The sequence below is a fragment of the Pelodiscus sinensis genome, chromosome 23, assembly GCF_049634645.1.
Source record: "Pelodiscus sinensis isolate JC-2024 chromosome 23, ASM4963464v1, whole genome shotgun sequence".
Classification (NCBI taxonomy): domain Eukaryota; kingdom Metazoa; phylum Chordata; order Testudines; family Trionychidae; genus Pelodiscus; species Pelodiscus sinensis.
In genome coordinates this window covers 3,073,574-3,092,468 of record NC_134733.1, presented here as the reverse complement: position 1 = coordinate 3,092,468, position 18,895 = coordinate 3,073,574, and the positions used below count along the sequence as shown (strand labels likewise).

Genomic DNA, 18,895 nt, shown 5'->3' with positions numbered 1-18,895 from the left:
ACAGTCTGCTTTGGTCTTAAGTATCTTGAGCAGTTTAGTGTCTTCTGCAAACTTTGCCACCTCGCTGTTTAGCCCTTTCTCCAGATCATTTATGAATAAGTTGAACAGGATTGGTCCTAGGACTGACCCTTGGGAAACACCACCCCTCTCCATTCTGAACATTTACCATTTATTCCTACCTGTTGTTTCCTGTCTTTTAACCAGTTCTCAGTCCATGAAAGGCTCTTCCCTCTTATCCCATGGCAACTTAATTTATGTAAGAGCCTTTGGTGAGGGACCTTGTCAAAGGCTTTCTGGATCTAGTCAAAGGCTTTCTAAATCAAAGGTATTTAGATCTTTGAGGAGCTGGGTCTATGTGCCTAACCCCCTTAGGCCACTTGGGAAATCCCAGCCTACATGTACAACACTAAAAGCCATACTGAGATCTCTGTCCTTTAAGAAAAAGACAAGTGCCTGGGTCTGGAGAGACCACCTTAACTCCACATTTATTTTGAAAATTTCTACAGAAGCTAAAGAGCCCTAATTGTTCATTCACTACAGGCTCAGGAGGCGAGAATCAATTTTGCTGAAGTCAGAATCCACTCAGCAATCATAGACATGGGCAGCTTGGAGGCCCGAGTTCCATCTGGTGTCTTCACGGCTGCGTCTTTACTTGAAAGTCAGCTGGCTGCCCTGAGCCAGAACCGGGGGAGGGTGGGGCAGCAGCGAGGCAGAGAAACTGAGAGGTCACAGGAGTCAGCGGTAAGGAGTGCAGGCTGCTAGCACAGAGAGACTGAGGAGGGTGAGAGGGGGCCGACGGGCAGAAGGTGGTAGTCTGTTGGGGGAGGGTTGGTGGTGCCGCCTCCAGCCAGAGGCAAGGTGGGAATGTGGCAGGAAGAAGGAAACGGGCTGGGAAGGATGGAAGCTGAAGGGATAAAGCAGAGACTCTGCCTCACTCTCAGGGTACAAGTGTGCCTGGCCACCAGCTGAGAGGCTGGCCACTGCCAGCATTCAGCATCCCGAGGGGAATGGCTCATGGTTCGGGAGCAGGCCTTGGCCATGCAGGAGGCGGTCGGGGAACGCCGGGGATGGGAGCAACGCTGGAGAGTGTGGAAGCTTCCAACGCCAGCCCCCTCAGCACTTGTGCCCGAGGAGCGGGTGGGACCCTTTCCTCTTCGCAGGTCTGTCCGTGGCTGGGGGAACGGAGCCCACGTCCATTATCCGTTGGGATTCCCCAAGCACTTCACTACCCAGCGCCCCTTCGAGTCTGCACTGGGTGCCTGGTCTGCCTGCAGCAACTGGCACGCTTGGGACCTGATTCTGAACAGTCACCGCTGCTCTCAACGCGGGGGAGCTCAGACTCAGGGCAGGCCCCTTCTCACGAGCGGGCAAACGAGCTTTTCCTGCTGGACTGGTGCAAAATGGAATAAGGAGACCCAATCCGAACTGATGCCCCTCTGGATGGATCGTTATTAAGCAGGCGCCGGCCTGGAATGTCTATTATCATGCTGACACAGCACCTTCTCCAGCACATGCTCATAGCTTGCACGCATGACGCCGGGCTCTGTGTGCAGCACCGCCATGCTGCAGACCACTAGAGCAACGCCCATTAATTCCCCTGAAAACACAGCCAGGCCCAGGAAAATGGAGTGAGAGAATTGCTTAAGGTCAAAGACAACTAGAATCAGAATCACCGACGATCAGGGCTGGCAGAGACCTCCGGAACACGTCTAGTCCAGCCCCCTGCTCAAAGCAGGACCAGCCCCAGCGAAATCATCTACATCTCCGTCGCAAGCTGGATTCTAATACGATGCCTTCGCTTCAAAAGCAAACCCAGAGAAAAGGAGTGATGCTGCATAGATGAGCCGGCCTCGGCCCCGCAATCTCAGATGCGTTGGTTGCTTTGGGGAAGCAGCAGACACAGAGAGGGACCAAAGGCAGGTATCCTTGGAGACACGACTATTGAATTACACACGGGAGTTTATCACATACATCCGCCCGGTGCCAGTTCTCCCAGAGGGGCAGTTGGATCTTTGAGATCTCCTGAGGGGTCTAGCATCTGACAAAGAGAAAAGATTTAAAATAATTTGAGAGAGATTATAACCTAGAGCAGAACCAAGTCAAAGGATTCATTCTTATTTACATGCCAGCAGCTCCTAGAGGCCCCAGTGAGGTCAGGTCCTTGTGACAGGCGCTGCACAGACGCAGAGTGAGAAACGCGCCGTGAAGACCTCAGCGTTCACTTAGACTCCAGCGACACGTCCAACCTGGAGTGTAAAGTCCAGCTGGAGGGGCTGTGCCTGCCCTAGTTCTAGTCATAGAATCATAGACCATTAGGATTAGCAGAGACCTCAAGAATCATCGAGTTCAAGCCCCTGCCCCAAGCAGGACCAACACCAACGCAATCAGCCCAGACAGGGCTTTGTCCAGCTGGGGCTTAGGGTCCACCACCTCCCCAGGGAACCCACCCCAGTGCCTCACCACCTCCCCAGGGAACCCATCCCAGTGCCTCACCACCTCCCCAGGGAACCCACCCCAGTGCCTCACCACCGCCCCAGGGAACCCACCCCAGTGCCTCACCACCGCCCCAGGGAACCCACCCCAGTGCCTCACCACCGCCCCAGGGAACCCACCCCAGTGCCTCACCACCGCCCCAGGGAACCCACCCCAGTGCCTCACCACCTCCCCAGGGAACCCACCCCAGTGCCTCACCACCGCCCCAGGGAACCCACCCCAGTGCCTCACCACCGCCCCAGGGAACCCACCCCAGTGCCTCACCACCTCCCCAGGGAACCCACCCCAGTGCCTCACCACCGCCCCAGGGAACCCACCCCAGTGCCTCACCACCGCCCCAGGGAACCCACCCCAGTGCCTCACCACCTCCCCAGGGAACCCACCCCAGTGCCTCACCACCGCCCCAGGGAACCCACCCCAGTGCCTCACCACCTCCCCAGGGAACCCACCCCAGTGCCTCACCACCGCCCCAGGGAACCCACCCCAGTGCCTCACCACCGCCCCAGGGAACCCACCCCAGTGCCTCACCACCGCCCCAGGGAACCCACCCCAGTGCCTCACCACCTCCCCAGGGAACCCACCCCAGTGCCTCACCACCGCCCCAGGGAACCCACCCCAGTGCCTCACCACCGCCCCAGGGAACCCACCCCAGTGCCTCACCACCGCCCCAGGGAACCCACCCCAGTGCCTCACCACCTCCCCAGGGAACCCACCCCAGTGCCTCACCACCACCCCAGGGAACCCACCCCAGTGCCTCACCACCTCCCCAGGGAACCCACCCCAGTGCCTCACCACCGCCCCAGGGAACCCACCCCAGTGCCTCACCACCTCCCCAGGGAACCCACCCCAGTGCCTCACCACCTCCCCAGGGAACCCACCCCAGTGCCTCACCACCGCCCCAGGGAACCCACCCCAGTGCCTCACCACCTCCCCAGGGAACCCACCCCAGTGCCTCACCACCGCCCCAGGGAACCCACCCCAGTGCCTCACCACCGCCCCAGGGAACCCACCCCAGTGCCTCACCACCTCCCCAGGGAACCCACCCCAGTGCCTCACCACCGCCCCAGGGAACCCACCCCAGTGCCTCACCACCGCCCCAGGGAACCCACCCCAGTGCCTCACCACCGCCCCAGGGAACCCACCCCAGTGCCTCACCACCTCCCCAGGGAACCCACCCCAGTGCCTCACCACCGCCCCAGGGAACCCACCCCAGTGCCTCACCACCTCCCCAGGGAACCCACCCCAGTGCCTCACCACCTCCCCAGGGAACCCACCCCAGTGCCTCACCACCGCCCCAGGGAACCCACCCCAGTGCCTCACCACCTCCCCAGGGAACCCACCCCAGTGCCTCACCACCTCCCCAGGGAACCCACCCCAGTGCCTCACCACCGCCCCAGGGAACCCACCCCAGTGCCTCACCACCTCCCCAGGGAACCCACCCCAGTGCCTCACCACCTCCCCAGGGAACCCACCCCAGTGCCTCACCACCTCCCCAGGGAACCCACCCCAGTGCCTCACCACCGCCCCAGGGAACCCACCCCAGTGCCTCACCACCGCCCCAGGGAACCCACCCCAGTGCCTCACCACCGCCCCAGGGAACCCACCCCAGTGCCTCACCAACTCTCCAGGTTTTCCTAATATCCAACCTAGAGCTCCCCCACTGCAACTTACATAAGAACGGCCGGACTGGGTCAGACCAAAGGTCCATCTAGCCCAGTAGCCTGTCTGCCGACAGTGGCCAGCACCAGGTGCCCCAGAGAGGGTGGACCGAAGACAATGATCAAGCGATTTGTCTCCTGCCATCCCCCCCCCCCCCCCCAGCTGCTGACAAACAGAGGCCAAGGACACCATTTCTATCCCCTGGCTAATAGCCTTTTATGGACCCAACCTCCATGAAATTATCTAGCTTCTCTTTAAACTCTGATATAGTCCTAGCCTTCACAGCCTCCTCTGGCAAGGAGTTCCACAGGTTGACAACATGCTGTGTGAAGAAGAACTTTCTTTTATTAGTTTTAAACCTGCTACCCATTAACTTCATTTGGTGTCCTCTAGTTCTTCTATTATGGGAACTAATAAATAACTTTTCTTTATCAGCCCTCTCCACACCACTCATGATGTTATAGACCTCTATCATATTCCCCTTCAGTCTCCTCTTTTCTAAGCTGGAAAGTCCCAGTCGTTTTAACCTCTCTTCATATGGGACCCATTCCAAACCCCTCATCATTTTAGTTGCCTTCCACTGGACTCTCTCTCTGGACATTTAGGTGCCTAACTCCCATTGATTTAGTTAGTTAGATGTTTAAATAGCTCTATGAATCTGGGTCCTAGGGTATTTAGGAGCCTAGGGGTATTTCAGTTGCATGTAGGGGCCCAAGTGGAGATTTAGTTAAAACAAATATGACCTGGATGAATGGATAGTAAAGTGGATAGAAAACAGGCTAGAACGGTGGGCTCAGTGGGTAGTGAGCAACAGCTCACTGTCTGGTTGGCAACTGGTATCTAGCAGAATGTCCAAGGGTTCAGTCCTGGGGTTGGGTTTGTTCAACAGCTTCATTAATGACCTGGATGAGGGGATGGGTTGCACCATCAGCAAGTTTGTGGATGACACTAAGCTAGGGGGTGAGGTAGATAAGCAGGTAGGCAGGGATAGGGTCCAGAGTGACTTAGACAAATTGGAGGATTGGGCAAAAGGAATCTGATGAGGTTCAAGGACGGAAGAATCCCAAGCATTGTCACAGGCTGGAGACCAACTGGCTAGGTAGCGGTTCAGCAGAAAAAGACCGGGGGATGACCATGGATGAGATGCTGGATATGAGTCAACAGGGCGCCCTTGTAGCCAAGAAGTCTGACAGCACATTGGGGTGCAGTAGGAGGAGCCTTTCCAGCAGATCTAGAGAAGTGATTAGTCCACTTTATTCGGCTCTGGTGAGGCCTCAGCTGGAGTATTGCCTCTAATTCTGAGCCCCCTAGTGCAGAAAGGATGTGGACGCACTGGAGAGGGTCCAGCAGAGGGCAACCAAAATGATGAGGGGGCTGGAGCACATGACTTACAAGGAGAGGCTGAGAATTTGGGCTTATTTAGTCTACAAAAGAGTAGAGTGAGGGGGGATTTGATAGCAGCCTTCAGCTCCCTGAAGGGGGGTCCAAGGAGGATGGAGAGAGGCTGTTCTCAGTGGGGGCAGGTGGCAGAACAAGGAGCAATGGTCTCAAGTTGCAGTGGGGCAGGTCTAGGTTGGAGATTAGGAAAAACTATTTCACTAGGAGGGTGATGAAGCCCTGGGCTGGGTTCCCTAGGGAGGGGGTGGAATCTCCATCCCTAGAGGTAGTTAAGTCCCCGCTTGACAAAGCCCATCTGGGATGGTTTAGTTGGGTTGGTCCTGCTGTGGGCAGGGGGCTGGACTTGATGACTCCTGAAGTCTCTGCCCGCCCTGGGATTCTATAATTCTGTGAGCCCACATGAAAGCTTCTGCTCAGTAGTCAGCAGCTCAGCCCATCCAGCCTGCTTGTCCTTTCACTGCTTGACCCAAGGGTGGGGGGAAAGGCATTACGGAGCCTGCGTTGAGGTGCATGCCTCCAAACCCGACTTCCCAACGGGAAGCACTTTTTCCGGAAAAGCGTCTGTGGCCAATGTAGACATGCTTTTCCGCAAAAAATCCCCGATCGTCATTTTCGCGATCGGGGCTTTTTTGCGGAAAAGACTGCTGGGCTGTCTACACTGGCCCTTTTCCGGAACAGTTTTTCCGGAAAAGGACTTTTGCCTGAACGGGAGCAGCATAGTTTTTCCGGAAAAACACTGACCATTTCACAGTAGATCGTCAGTGCTTTTCCGGAAAAGCAAGCGGACAGTGTAGACAGCTGGCCACTTTTTCCGGAAAAGTGGCTGCTTTTCCAGAATAAGTGGCCCAGTGTAGACACAGCCCTGATGTTTCTGAGCTTCACCCTCTAATTTATTTCCCTGCCGAAAGATACTAAATAATAATAAGCTTGTATTAAAACAGAAACACGGTCTGTGCTCTCGGAGGCATGGTCTTGCCTAGGAAAGGGATGGCTGTGTTCTAATTTAGGCGAATCCAGAACTGTAGGTGGGACTCTACATCGGTCTAGGAGAAAAGGCTGAGTTTACGTCCGATTTAGCTTGCGCGTGGCAGCGAAATCCAACCTACACTCCACCATTTTCCCTAACCCCAAAAAGGTCTCGACCCTGCATGCAAAGCAGCACGGTTAGCATCGACTGATCAGGGAGACTCCCCAGTTGTTGTTTCCTCCTGAATCCGGCTCAAAACATTCAAACTGTGCGTCACTCCGTTTCTGAAGTGACTGGCGAGTTTGCAAATCTGTAATGGGCGTGTCGCTGGGAGGCTGCTGTTGCCACGACTGACCTGTGAAGAGATACAGGCAGCAGGTCAGCATGACGGAGGCCAGAAAGCAACCAGTTGAACCAATCATTCCCAGCCAGCAAGACCAGCCGAAGTTGTAGTGGATTCCCAGGAATACGTTGTGTAGCACCAGAGTGGCTCTCTCCACATAGACGTCCACCGCGTACCACACAGAGCCCACCATGCCCAGGACGCCTGGACAAAGAACAAAGTCAGCTGAGAAACAGCAGCACGGAACGCCCCCGGCGCGCGTCCACCGGCCACTCTCCTTGCGAGGCTGGGCCAGGCCAGCATGGCCAGAGCTGCCAATCCCAAGGCTTCAAACATCCTGAACCACACTCCAAAAGCCAGGAGATTTTTTAAAAAGATTCAGTGTTGGGGGGGTGAGAGCAGTAAAATCTCCCTGCACCCCTGGGGCGAGGGAACTGGCTTCCTCTCCCTCACCCTCTGCCTCTCCCACGATTGTCCTTTTCATCCCCTCCCCCGTCTCCTTTGCGGCACCCAGCATCACCCCTGCTCACGTTTCCCCTCCACGCTCCCGGCAGGCTCCTTCTCCCACCTGCCCATCAGTTTATTGTCCCGCACGTTTCCCTCCCAGCCTCCTACTCCTCACCCTCTGCCTCTCGGCCCCCGCTCTGCCTGCACCCCGCAGCCTCTTTCCGCATCTCAAGCAACCCCTCACTGCCTCTCTCTCCAGCTCCCCCCATTTCCTCCTCCCCCTAAATGCCTAGCTCCCTATTACACTGTGCAGGCCACAGTGGAGGGAGGAGCAGCCGTGGAGGGTGGAGCGACACCGCACACGTCTGTTTTTCAGCCCCAGCCCGCCTTGCCCCGGGGAACAGCCCTAGAAAGGGCTACATTGCCGCGCTTAGGCAACTACTGGTGGCTCAATGGGGATGCTTCACAGTTACCAGGGTCGGCTGGTCAGGAGAGGGACGTGCACCTGCATCTCTAAAACACAAGGGCTCTTTGCAAAGCTGCCAGCAGGGGGAGTCCTTCCTGATTGCAGATGGGCAATACCTGCCATATGCCAGGAGTGGCTCTGGGGACCCTTGCTCCAGCGTCACAGCATCAAGGACAGAGGCAGCTCCCAGCCCAGCAGGTGCAGAGTGGCAGGTGAATGTTCGCTTGGTGGACTGAGGAGCCCCTGGCAGAGTGTTGGATCCCAGTGAGAAAAATATCCCACTGGGCAGAGCTGCCTGCTGCGTCCTGCAGGACATCTGTGAGGTAAATGGGGGGGGGGGAGGCTGGGGGAGGAGCTGTCCCCAGATTGGGGGCAGTGACAAAGTGGCTTTTTGCTGACTTTGAGCCAGCCAGACACCAGGTTTTACCTGTAAGCTATTATTACCATGGAGCTATGTGCTTGAGGGAGCACTTCCGTGGTCAGCCACTGTATGTTCTGTGCTGGCGCCTTCTCTGGCCGGGCGCGTTTGGTGCCACTCAGAAGGGAGTAGCTCTTGCTATATATTTATCCGTGGGACTGGGTGTCTTCCTGAAGCCAGGACTTGTGTGGCGCTAAGCGTGCCTCTCTGCACCTTGCGCGCTTGGATCGCACCCTGTGTCCTACTGCGTTTGCGGTCAGCTAAAAAGACCACTCGATTATCTAACACGAGAACTTTATTGGGTGGAAATAAGCTGTGCTGAAAATCCACGTGCAGCATTCTGCACATTTCTCACCCCTCCGAACGGGGTGACAATTTACAATGAGAGTGGAAGTAAACCAGGATTTCCATTTGACACACAGATGCAGTTTGCTGTGGCTTCACATCCCCGGTCGTGGTGCCCGCAGGTCCGTGTGTGTGCAGCGGTGGGTTTCCTCGCTGGCCCCCAGTGTGAAGAGCCAGGAGTGAGAACACACGGCCATGTGGGATGTTGGGGGTGCGGTACAGAGGAATTATCGTGGTTTTCTCCAGAGAACGCAAAAGCTGGAGAATCCAGGGCGTGGGGGTCTGTAAACCAACTGGGGGCTGCAGCTTTTGGACTTGATGCCTGATAAGACCCTTCATGCCCCAGTGCAATTCCCCTTCTTTGCTCTGCTGGGACCCCAGGGCCTCATTCCTATGCTCTCTCCTTCTCCCATTCTGGCAGTCCCACTGGCACGCCAAGCCTCTGTCCACGGTCCCTGGCTTGAAGGGTCTTGCAGAACATGTCCCTCTTGGGCCGCCTCTTCCTGCTCCTCCTCAGAGTCAACATTCGGTGAGCAAAGAGGGGGCGCCCCTCCTGGCCACCATGCTGGAAGCGGCTGGCAGAAACCGAGAGACGCACCGTTGGGTTTAAAGCAGGGCCGGGAACCTTTTCGGGCTTGGGGGCCACTGACCCACCGAAAAATCAGTTGGGGGCCTCACACAAGTGAGAAGCAAGAGAACCCCCGAATCCCTACTGCCGTGGCTCCTGACTGAGAAGGAGACATTCCCCTCGCGCACTAAAGCCTACGGGGCCCAGGCTAGTAGATTTTGTGTCTTCCAGCTCGGCAGGGTGACAGGGGTGGGAAGAGGCTGGAGCGCCAGTGCCAGCTCCCCAATTTTGGGAGGGGAGCCCTGAGCCTTGGGGGCCTGACCCAGGCAAGCCAGGGGCTGCATCCAACTCCCAGGCCTTAGGTTCCCCGCTCCTGATTTAACGTTACAAGGGAACGGGAACGGGAGGTTTCAAAGCTCCCCTGGCTTATTCCCACAAACGCTGCTAATCAGACCTGTGAATCGACACGTCAGTTTTGCAGACCCTGGCACAGCCCGCTGCCCGGCCCCAGCGGCGGGGGTGCGGCCTGCCAGCAAGGAGGCAGGGAAGGAGCAATGGCGTTTCAGTCCCTGCACCATGGGCACAGGGCAATGACACAGGCCACTGGCTCTAGGTTTGCCAGACAGTGGTAGCAGCCAGTGTCTAACTCCAGAGGGTCACAAAGGCACAGAGGACAGGGTCACTGCTGGCATCCCAAAGCTGCCGGGCTTGGCTGGCACTAGCCTGCTTGCTGCAGCGATGCCAGCTGAACTGCTGACCGAGCGGTGTGGGGACCTGTCCTGCCAGGGAGGAGGAAATAAAGCACCCTCCTTAGAAACCTTAGCGGGAGGACGGCAGGGCAGAGCCTCTCAGCCGGAGCAAAGGGAGCCCTAGGCACATGCGCAAGGTGCTCCGGGTTCTCCCCACCCCTCCCGAATCTGAGAGGGGCTGTAGCTCTCGCTCTTCTCCGAGGAGTGAACCAGCAGCACCTCACTGCCTCTGCCTCGTTAACACGGGGACGGGCGACTGCGAACACGGAGGAGATGCCCTTGCAGACGAGTCCCGTCTGCTCACTGCTGGGACCAGCTGGAGACGGGAAGCGTGGCTGAGAGCCCTGCCGGGTCCCTCCTCTTCCTCTTCCTCTTCCTCGCTGGTCATGGCAGGAATCTCTTGTCTGAGGGATCCAGAGCAGACGGGGCTTCTGGAGGGGGCCTCTCCAAGCAGGGCAAAGGGGCAGGTGTGCATGGCAGCCCCAGGCCCGAGCTGTTCTCCCTGGCCTGGCAGCACACGGGGAAAACACCTTCGCTCTCCCCCAGCTCTGCTGCGGTCCCGGCCCCGGCTGCTCACAGTGTCCAGGTTCCTGGGGCTGCGCTTGCAGAACCTCTTCTCCCAGAGGCTCAGGAGGTTCAATTCCTTTGGCTCTAGGCAGCAGCAGCGCCCTGAGCACTTTCCTGCCTGTGTGGAGCTGAGCCCGCCAGCTTGGCTGGGCAGCTGCATGTAACAGAGATAGAGGTAGAGGCAGCTTCTGGTCTCCACGACCCGTGGGCAGGGGCAGGGGTGTTTCAAACTGAGCAGAGCGGTCACTGGCGCAGGGAAAGGGACACTGATGGATACCGGTTGGGGTCTCATGGGTCCTGCCATGTCTACCCTGCATGCCCCTGAGCTTGGCTTTGAGCCCTGCAGGGAGGTGGTTTTACTGCATCACCCTAATGGGGTGCTGACATCAGCCAGAGAGATGGGCCTGGTTTTACAGCAGGACACCTACAAAGCACTTTCCAGCAAGCATTGTTCAGAATGTTTTAGGTGTAACCGCCTGCTATGGGTGGGTGGAGGCCTGGCTGGGAGAGGCAACCCGCCAGCTCCACCCCTCCTTATGAGGCACCACTTCTCCCCCGCAGGGGCAGGGCAGCACACCCCTCCCCACCCCCAGAAGTGAGTGCACCCTGGCCTGGCCCAGCCACAGCCACAGCCACATTTTGTCCCTAGACTGCCTGGGGCAGAGCATGGGCAGGGCCATGCCTGGTCATTTGGGAAGGCAGAGCCTTCCCCTGCCTAACATACCAGGTGCCTGTGCCGCCGGCAGGTGAAATCAAACCTGTTACCTCTGGAGCTTACTGTAGGCACCCCTACAGCTCGAGCTACAAAGCCAGCTGCTTCTCAGCGGAGGCTGTGGAGTTCCCTCGTTCTTATCGGTCGCTGTTCGTGGGCCAAGTGCCGCTCCATGGGACAGTGACCCGCTCCCACTTCCGCTCGGTGGCTGGCTACATACGTACACTTCCCCCTGACATGTAAGTACCCTATTTCGATCGCAGCTGGTTAATGCCGTGCTTAGATAGTGAAAAGGGGAGTCGGCCTCGTCTCAGTAGCAGTGTGTGGTGACGCTGCTGCAGGGTTATGTCTGACTTTGAAAGCCAGTAGCTGTTAAGGGAGGTGTAGCGTGGGGGTACACGAGACAAATCAGGCGCTTGAAAGGGGGCATGGGTCTGGGAAGGCAGAGAGCCAATGCCCTACAGCCATCTGCTCAACGTCTTACTCCCTTCAGACAGCCCACGCCACACCCCATATCCCCCCTCCCGGCCTGACCCCTTCCTGCTCAGCACTCTTCTAACTGCCTAGCTCCGCAGCCCCAATGGCGCTCCGCCAGCCCCACGCCCGAGGTCAGTGGCCTCAGAGGCCAGTCGCCCCCGCTTTGTCACAGCCCAGGTGGGCGGTGGGGGCGGCGGTTCACTTACTGCCAAGGCCCAGCGTGAAGCCGCCCGCGTAGCACATCTGCAGCTTGATCCGGGGCGCGTCCTTGAGGAACTTGATGCAGTCCAGACCCAGCAGCAGCATGACCAAGGCGGAGCCGGCCAGAATGTCAGCTGCGATCAGCAGGGCTCGGGTCACCACGATCTTCACTGAAAGAGCAACCAAAGCAAAAAAACTGGACAGATCAGCGAGGCCTGGGCTCCAGAGCCCGTCTGCCCTGCTCGACTGGGAATACCTGGGCTGCTGGAACCCACCGGCCCCCTCGGGTCCGAGCCAAGGGCACAAGCCTGTCACACCCCAGCGGCAGAGCTGCGGCTCTTCAGCTCATGCAGGAACAGGGGAGCTTAGCCAGGGAGGCCCCTGCTGGAGAGGGCGGCAGTCCCACAAGAGAGGCCACTGCTTAGCATGTTGCCCATTAGCATCTCCCCCTTTCCTTGCTGAGTCCGCCTAGAGTCTGACACTTAGCTCCGGAGCTCTGATTCAGATTGGCATGGTGCCGACCTCCCTGGGCCGTGCCGGGGCCCCCTACTCAGTACTATGAACAATACATATAAAGAGAGGTCACAGCGTGATCCATAGCTGGGTCTCATGCTGCTAGCATCAGCCTCCTCGCTGCTGCAAGGATTTCGCCATTGGGTATGTCTACACTGCAGGGTTTGTTTGGAAAAACGGCCGTTTTCCCCCAAAAACCTTCCCCACTGCAATTGCTTTTGTTTGGAAAACCCCCCCGAAAGAACAGAGGGGCTCTTCCGACATCGGTAAACCTCTTTCTACCAGGACGAAGCCTTTTCCTGAAAGAGCTCTTTGGGAAAAGGCGTGTGTGGACGGGGAAGAGGGAGTGCTTTTGATAGAAGAGGAAAGAAGAAAAAGCACAGGTGCCCTGGTGGCCGCTCCACCCATAGTTATCACAGCTTACACGCGAGATAGCGTCCATTCAGTGTGTTTGTTATCTGTCGAAAAAGAAGATGTCTGTTTTGATGCAGTTTGGCAGTGTGGACGCTCTCTTTCTGAAGAAGATTTTTTCAGAAGATCTCTTCTGGAAACGCTTCTTCTGAAAGAAGCCTGCAGTCCAGACACAGCCCATGTTATTTCCCCTTGCCACCACATTTACAACAATGGGACCGCAAACTTGCACCCTCAGCAAGTTTGCAGATGACACTAAGCTAGGGGGAGAGGTAGATACGCTGGAGGGCAGGGATAGAGTCCAGAACAACCTAGAAAAATTGGAGGATTGGGCCAAAAGAAATCTGACGAGTCAACAAGGACAAGTGCAAAGTCCTGCCCTTGGGACAGAAGAATCCCAAACATTGTTACAGGCTGGGGACCGACTGGCTAAGCAGAAGTTCTGCAGAAAAGGACCTGGGGGTTACAGTGGATGAGAAGCTGGATATGAGTCAACAATGTGCCCTTGTAGCCAAGAAGGCTAATGGCATATTAGGGTGCATTAGGAGGAGCATTGCCAGTAGATCCAGAGATGTCATTATTCCCCTTTATTTGGCTCTGGTGAGGCCACATCTGGAGTATTGTGTCCAGTTCTGGGCCCCCCATTATAGAAAGGATGTGGACGCATTGGAGAGGGTCCAGCGGAGGGCGACCAAAATGATTCGGGGGCTGGAGCACATGGCCTACGAGGAGAGGCTGAGGGATTTGGACTTACGTAGTCTGCAGAAGAGCAGAGTGAGGGGGGATTTGAGAGCAGCCTGCAACTCCCTGAAAGGAGGTTCCAAAGAGGCTGGGGAGAGGCTGTTCTCAGTGGGGGCAGGTGACAGGACAAGGCGCAATGGTCTCAAGGTGCAGTGGGGGAGGTCTAGGTTGGATATTAGGAGAAACGATTTCCCTAGGCGGGTGAGGAAGCCCCGGGATGGGTTCCCTAGGGAGGGGGTGGAATCTCCATCCCTAGGGGTGTTTAAGTCTCGGCTTGACCAAGCCCTGGCTGGGACGGTTTAGTTGGGTTGGTCCTGCTTTGGGCGGGGGGCTGGACTCGATGACTCCTGAGGTCTCTGCCAGCCCTGAGATTCTGTGAGCCTATGACATGTACCAGCGTGTGTGGCAATCCGTGTAGCAGAGCAGTGTCTGGATGCAAGGGTTAGCTGAGATCCAGCTGGTGCCAGGTGAACACACAATTGACGCAGATGTGCAGTCGTTTGGCACAACTTGCATATTTAGATAAGTCCTTCGTCTGACAGCGAACAGGGCAATGACGACTGACAGTCGGCTAGAACTTACCGTGGCAGGTCCTCTGCTGGTGTAAAGTGTCACAGCTCTGAATGCTGCCATGTCATCTCTCCCTGGCCTTCACTGGAGCTGTGGCAATGGCCACCAGCTGAGATTGGCTCCACTGTCTTTATCTTAATCTGTCTGGTTGGGGAGCATGGCCTAATGGTTACAGCCACAACCCTTGACTACCAAGCAGGTTGTGGGGTGGGGAGGCCAGGTCTTCCTACTCCACTGAGCTCTGACCCAGGGCCCTTTGGGCTACCAGAGGTTTGCCAACCAAGGCTGAGGTAAGGCAGCCTCCTGGGCTACTTCTAGTCCTTTTCCCAGGTCAGATTAGCTCAAGGCCTTTTCTTTTTGGGGAAGTGCAAACCCAACTCAGTTAAGCGGGGTTACCAATCCTGGAGGAACCACTGATGGAGAAGAGGCAGCTATTTCCCTCGCTGATTGTCCACACTGCCAAAGCGCAGCGAAAAAGTGATCTGCTTTTTGACAGATCGCAAACACACTGAATGGACACCAGCTCGCATGTCAGCTGTGATTGCTGTGGACGGAGCGGCCACCAGGGCACCTGTGCTTTTTCCTCTTTCCTTTTCTTCCGAAAGAACTCCTCTTCTCCGGCCACACACGCCTTTTTCCAAAGGAGCTCTTTTGGGAAAAGGCTTCTTCCACGTAGAAAGAGGTTTCCCAATGTTGGAAAACCCCCTCTGGACTTCCGATTTTTTGTCAAAAGAATGCGATTGCAGTGTGGATGTGAGGATTTTTTTTTTTGAGAAACAGCTGTTTTCCCGAAAAAGCTCTGCAGTGTAGACATCTCCTCAGATAGGTCCCCGTTGGGGAGCCGAGACAGAGTGTTTAAGCTTTGTGCGGCTGGGGCCATGGCACTCGGTCCCGCTCTGTTGCCCGCCTGCGCTAATTCCTTGTCTTCCCAGTCCTCCAGCAGATGGAGCGTTTGCTGCTGGTGTTGCAGGGCAGGCCTGGCTGAGCCCAAAATAATCCCTCACCCCCCTTGTTGCCCTGAGTGGCTGTGTAAACCCTGCCCCACAATCAAAGCTTCTCAAACCATCTAAAGGGGACTGCTAGGCAGAGGACTTGCTCCTGTACAGGAATCCAAAGACCTAAGAGGGGAAAAAGGAAATTTTCCACATGACGTTTTACTTCACAGTCGGGTTTTAATGCTTCCGATGTTTTGTGTGTGTTTATGTAAAAGTTAAAAAGGGTTTGTAAAGTGTTGGTTCAAACTCCAAACCACAACGCACTATTGAACCTGGTGCCATGGTTGTATAAAGCCACCCTGTTCCCAAAGGCCCCTGCTCATCACGCCCACTGGGACTCACGTGGATGGTCGGCTAAAATGGAATCATACTGGTCACAAGTCCGGATGCCGTCTTGCACGTTGGTGACACATTCCCGCCAAAGCCCCCGGCACTTGAGGCTGACCTAGAAAAGGAAGAAGGAAATGAGACACAGCGACACTGAAGCAAAAAGCATCCCATGATCCTTTGGGGCTAGCCTACCCCAAGAAAGTAAAACATGAGCCGCCAGCCGGCGGAGCTTGAAACCCTGCTGCAGTTCACAAGCACAAAACTGGAGACGGAGCAGAAAAGAGCCATGAAAATGCTTTGAGGGCTGAAGAAATCCCTGGCAGCATTAGTCTGAGAGCTCCAGTTATTGAAATGCTCAACAACGAGATTGAGAGGCGACTGGTTATGACGCTCAAGTATCTTCACGGGGAGGAAATGCCAGATTCACAAGGGCTCTTTTATCTAGCAAAGAAAGATGTTCCAAGGCTCAGTGGCTGGAAGTTAAAGTCTGACAAGTGGAAATTAGAAACAAGGCAGAAGCGCTTACCAGCGAGAGGGATTAATGTTTGGAACAAACGACAGGGGAAGGGGTAGGTGTTCTATCTCTTGATGTCCTCAGATCAAGATTGGCTGCTTTTCTGGAAGAAACACCAGGGCTCAACATAGGGGGAACTGGGCAGGCCTGCTGATGGGGAGGGGGAGGCGTAAAGGGGGCAACTGGCCCAGGGCCCGACAATTCAAAAGGGCCTAGAGTAGTAGTGGTGGCAGCGACCAGAGCTTGGGCCCTTTAACTCGCCTCTGGAGTGCCCTCCACAGGCTTGGGAGAGCACACCATGGTCTGGGCGGTGCGGAAGGCTGGGTGCTCCAGCCCTCCCCCTTCCACCCACAGCTCTTCCCCTTCTGGGAAGGCAGAGCCAGCCACCCTCCCCACCACCACCTTGTCCAGGGCCCAGTGCGGCTGTCAGCTCCCCTGAAAATGGGTGAAATTCTGTGGCGGGAGCTTGGCAGAAAGTCCGACTTTTAGTGAATGGCCCCTTCTGGTCTACTGCTCTATTGTCCATGTGGCCCATGCGAAATGCAAGATGGCGTGTGCTGCCTGCCCAGCCCCGCCCCAGCTGTGAGTCATCTTCAGCCTCATGGGCTGCAGCCCGTGGGCAGAGCAGGGGGCGGAAAGAGATGCTATTACTTGCCTCTCGCTTTGCCCACCGTTCCTGGGATGCTGGCTGTGGCAGATTCTCCTGACCAGGGTTAGACTCAGGACTTAGTGATGGAATGGGCCTATCAGGCCAAGACAACTGGGGAGAAGGGAACCCAGGGGGCATGTGACCCTGCCCTGAGCCTGGGGAAGGGCCGGGACAACCCCCCTCCACCCCAGGCTCTGTGTCTCTCTGCCCCTGCTGTCCCCTCAGCGCCGCTGCTCCGCCCTCTCCCTGCCTCTTCTTCCCCCAACCGAGTGGCCAGGGCCATTGGCAGCTGTGAACCATCGGCCCGGTGAGTTCATGGGCTAGCCACAATTCTGGCTACATTGGGGAAGATTCTGTGAATTCAACACTTGTGTTTAACCCCCTGACGTTTCTACCCAGTTCCATGTAAGGCAGGGCTACCAAATCGGCACAGACCGGCTGTGGCCCTGTCCCGGCCTGTGGAGGGGCCTGTGGGCACCACGGCAACTCCATCCTGCAAACAGACCCCCTTTGGCCTTGACACTTCTTGAACAGAAGCATCTCCCGAGTCCCAGCACTGAGCCGTCTCTGCTCACCTCCAGGCTGTCGTCAGCATTGACCATCCAGCAGTCGGTGCAGGTGGCTACGACCAGGAGGAAGGCGGAGAGGAGACCCAGGCCAAAAGCCATCAGCTGGAAAATTGCACCCATCAGGGAGTCTGCAGGACCCAAAGCACAGGGGGTTGATATTGACACATCAGCCTTGAAGAGACATGAAGTTGCCCACCCTAGCCTGGTGCTACAGGGCTTCCCTGTCCCTTTGGGGGGGCAGTGTTTATCATTTCTAAGGTCTGTAGCCCCAAAGTCCTGGAACTCTTTGGGAATTTTCTTCTTGCAGTTGAAATCGGTCATCATCAGCATGATAGGAATATTCAATCATAGACGCGTGCGTGTGTGTGTGTGGTGTGTGCAAATGCACGTGTGTTAATATGCATATGTGGGTGTTTGTACTGGGGTGCTCGTGTACATATTCAGAGGAGACAAGTTCTCACAGCAGAGTTAACTCAGGGGACACAATACTCCGGATGTGGCCTCACCAGTGCTGAATAAAGGAGAATAATGACATCTCTGGATCTGCTGGCAATGCTCCTCTTAATGCAACCTAATATGCCATTAGCCTTCTTGGCCGACAATCTTTGTTCCAGATGTAGAGGTTTACATTTAGTCAACTTTAAATGCCAATTATTTCCTTGTCCCCGGTTTCCCTAGCAATCCAGATCGCTCAAAAGCAGTGACCTGGCTTCATCAGTATTCACCATTTGCCCAGTCTTTGTGCCGTCTGCAAACTTCACCAGTAATAATTCTCTCTTTTCTTCTAAGCCAGCGATAAAAATGTTAAAAAGTGGAAGGCCAAGAACGGATTCCAGGACCCCGCTGGAACACTCCCACACAACGATGATTTCCAATTGACTATTATATTCCATTAGCCAGTTTTGAATCCATTTAATGTGTGCCAGATTGGTTTTTCTCTCTTTCTCCGTTCTTTTAAACAAAAATATCATATGCCACCATGTCAAATGCCTTATAGAAGTCTAAGAATATTACTTGGGCACTGTTACCTTTAGGCTACATCTACACTGGCAGCTTCTTGTGCAAGAATTGTTTTGCGGAAGAGTTCTTGCATAAAAAGTCTTCCCCAAGAGCACATCTACACTGGCATGGGCTTTTGCGCAGGAGATGTGCTTTTGCACAAGAGCGTCTATGGCAGTGTGGACTCTCTCGCACAAGAAAATTCTGATGGCCATTTTAACCATAGGGGCTTCTTGCACAAGAAATTCATGTTGCCTATCTACACTGCCCTCTAGTGGAAGAGCTCTTGCACAAGAGGGCTTATTCCTGGTGGGAAGAAGAATAACTCTTCCGGAAGAAGCTCTGTTTTACATCACTATACTATAAATTTACTTCTGGAAGAACGGCTGTTCTTGCGCAAGAAGCTGCCAGTGTAGAAGTAGCCTTAGTGTCCCAACTTTGGAATCTCAGAGGAAGCGGGTTAGTTGGACAGCCACTGGTTTTCAGACTTTTGCACACAACGTTTCATTTGTTGGGAGCACTGCTGCATTCATGAAATGCATGGGGTTCCCTGTGTGTACAAACTCTTGTTGTGGTGTCCAACATGCTAACCACTAGCCACAGGTGGCTATTTGGCTGGCTGAATGGGGCTAGTTGGTTCACAAAATTATTTACATTTTCAGAATAACATGGCTTGTCTCAGACCCCACGGCTCTATTTGAAGCAAGAAATTCAGGCAGGGCCCTAAGGGAGACCATCAACTGACTGATGGCACAAGCTGCAAGTTCCTCCCAACACACACTGATCCCTCCCTA

The 18,895-nt window shown here is 55.6% G+C and overlaps 1 protein-coding gene across 2 annotated transcripts; it reads right to left on the bottom strand.

The window, feature by feature from the left end:
• Positions 1–1,906: 1,906 nt before the first annotated feature.
• Positions 1,907–17,327, bottom strand: LOC102450833 (claudin-16-like). 2 transcript variants are annotated; one of them, XM_006114371.4, is made up of 5 exons: positions 17,109–17,316; positions 15,383–15,485; positions 11,816–11,980; positions 6,873–7,064; positions 1,907–2,038 (listed from the first exon to the last, which is right to left on the bottom strand). In XM_006114371.4, exons 1-5 carry the CDS (start codon positions 17,220–17,222, stop codon positions 1,947–1,949), a joined length of 666 nt encoding a protein of 221 aa, XP_006114433.1. In that variant the 5' UTR covers positions 17,223–17,316; the 3' UTR covers positions 1,907–1,946. The 2 variants fall into 2 exon arrangements, with proteins under 2 accessions (XP_006114433.1, XP_075762621.1); XM_075906506.1 differs by lacking the exon at positions 1,907–2,038 and having other exon boundaries at positions 6,399–7,064; positions 17,109–17,327.
• Between the last annotated feature and the right edge of the window lie 1,568 nt (positions 17,328–18,895).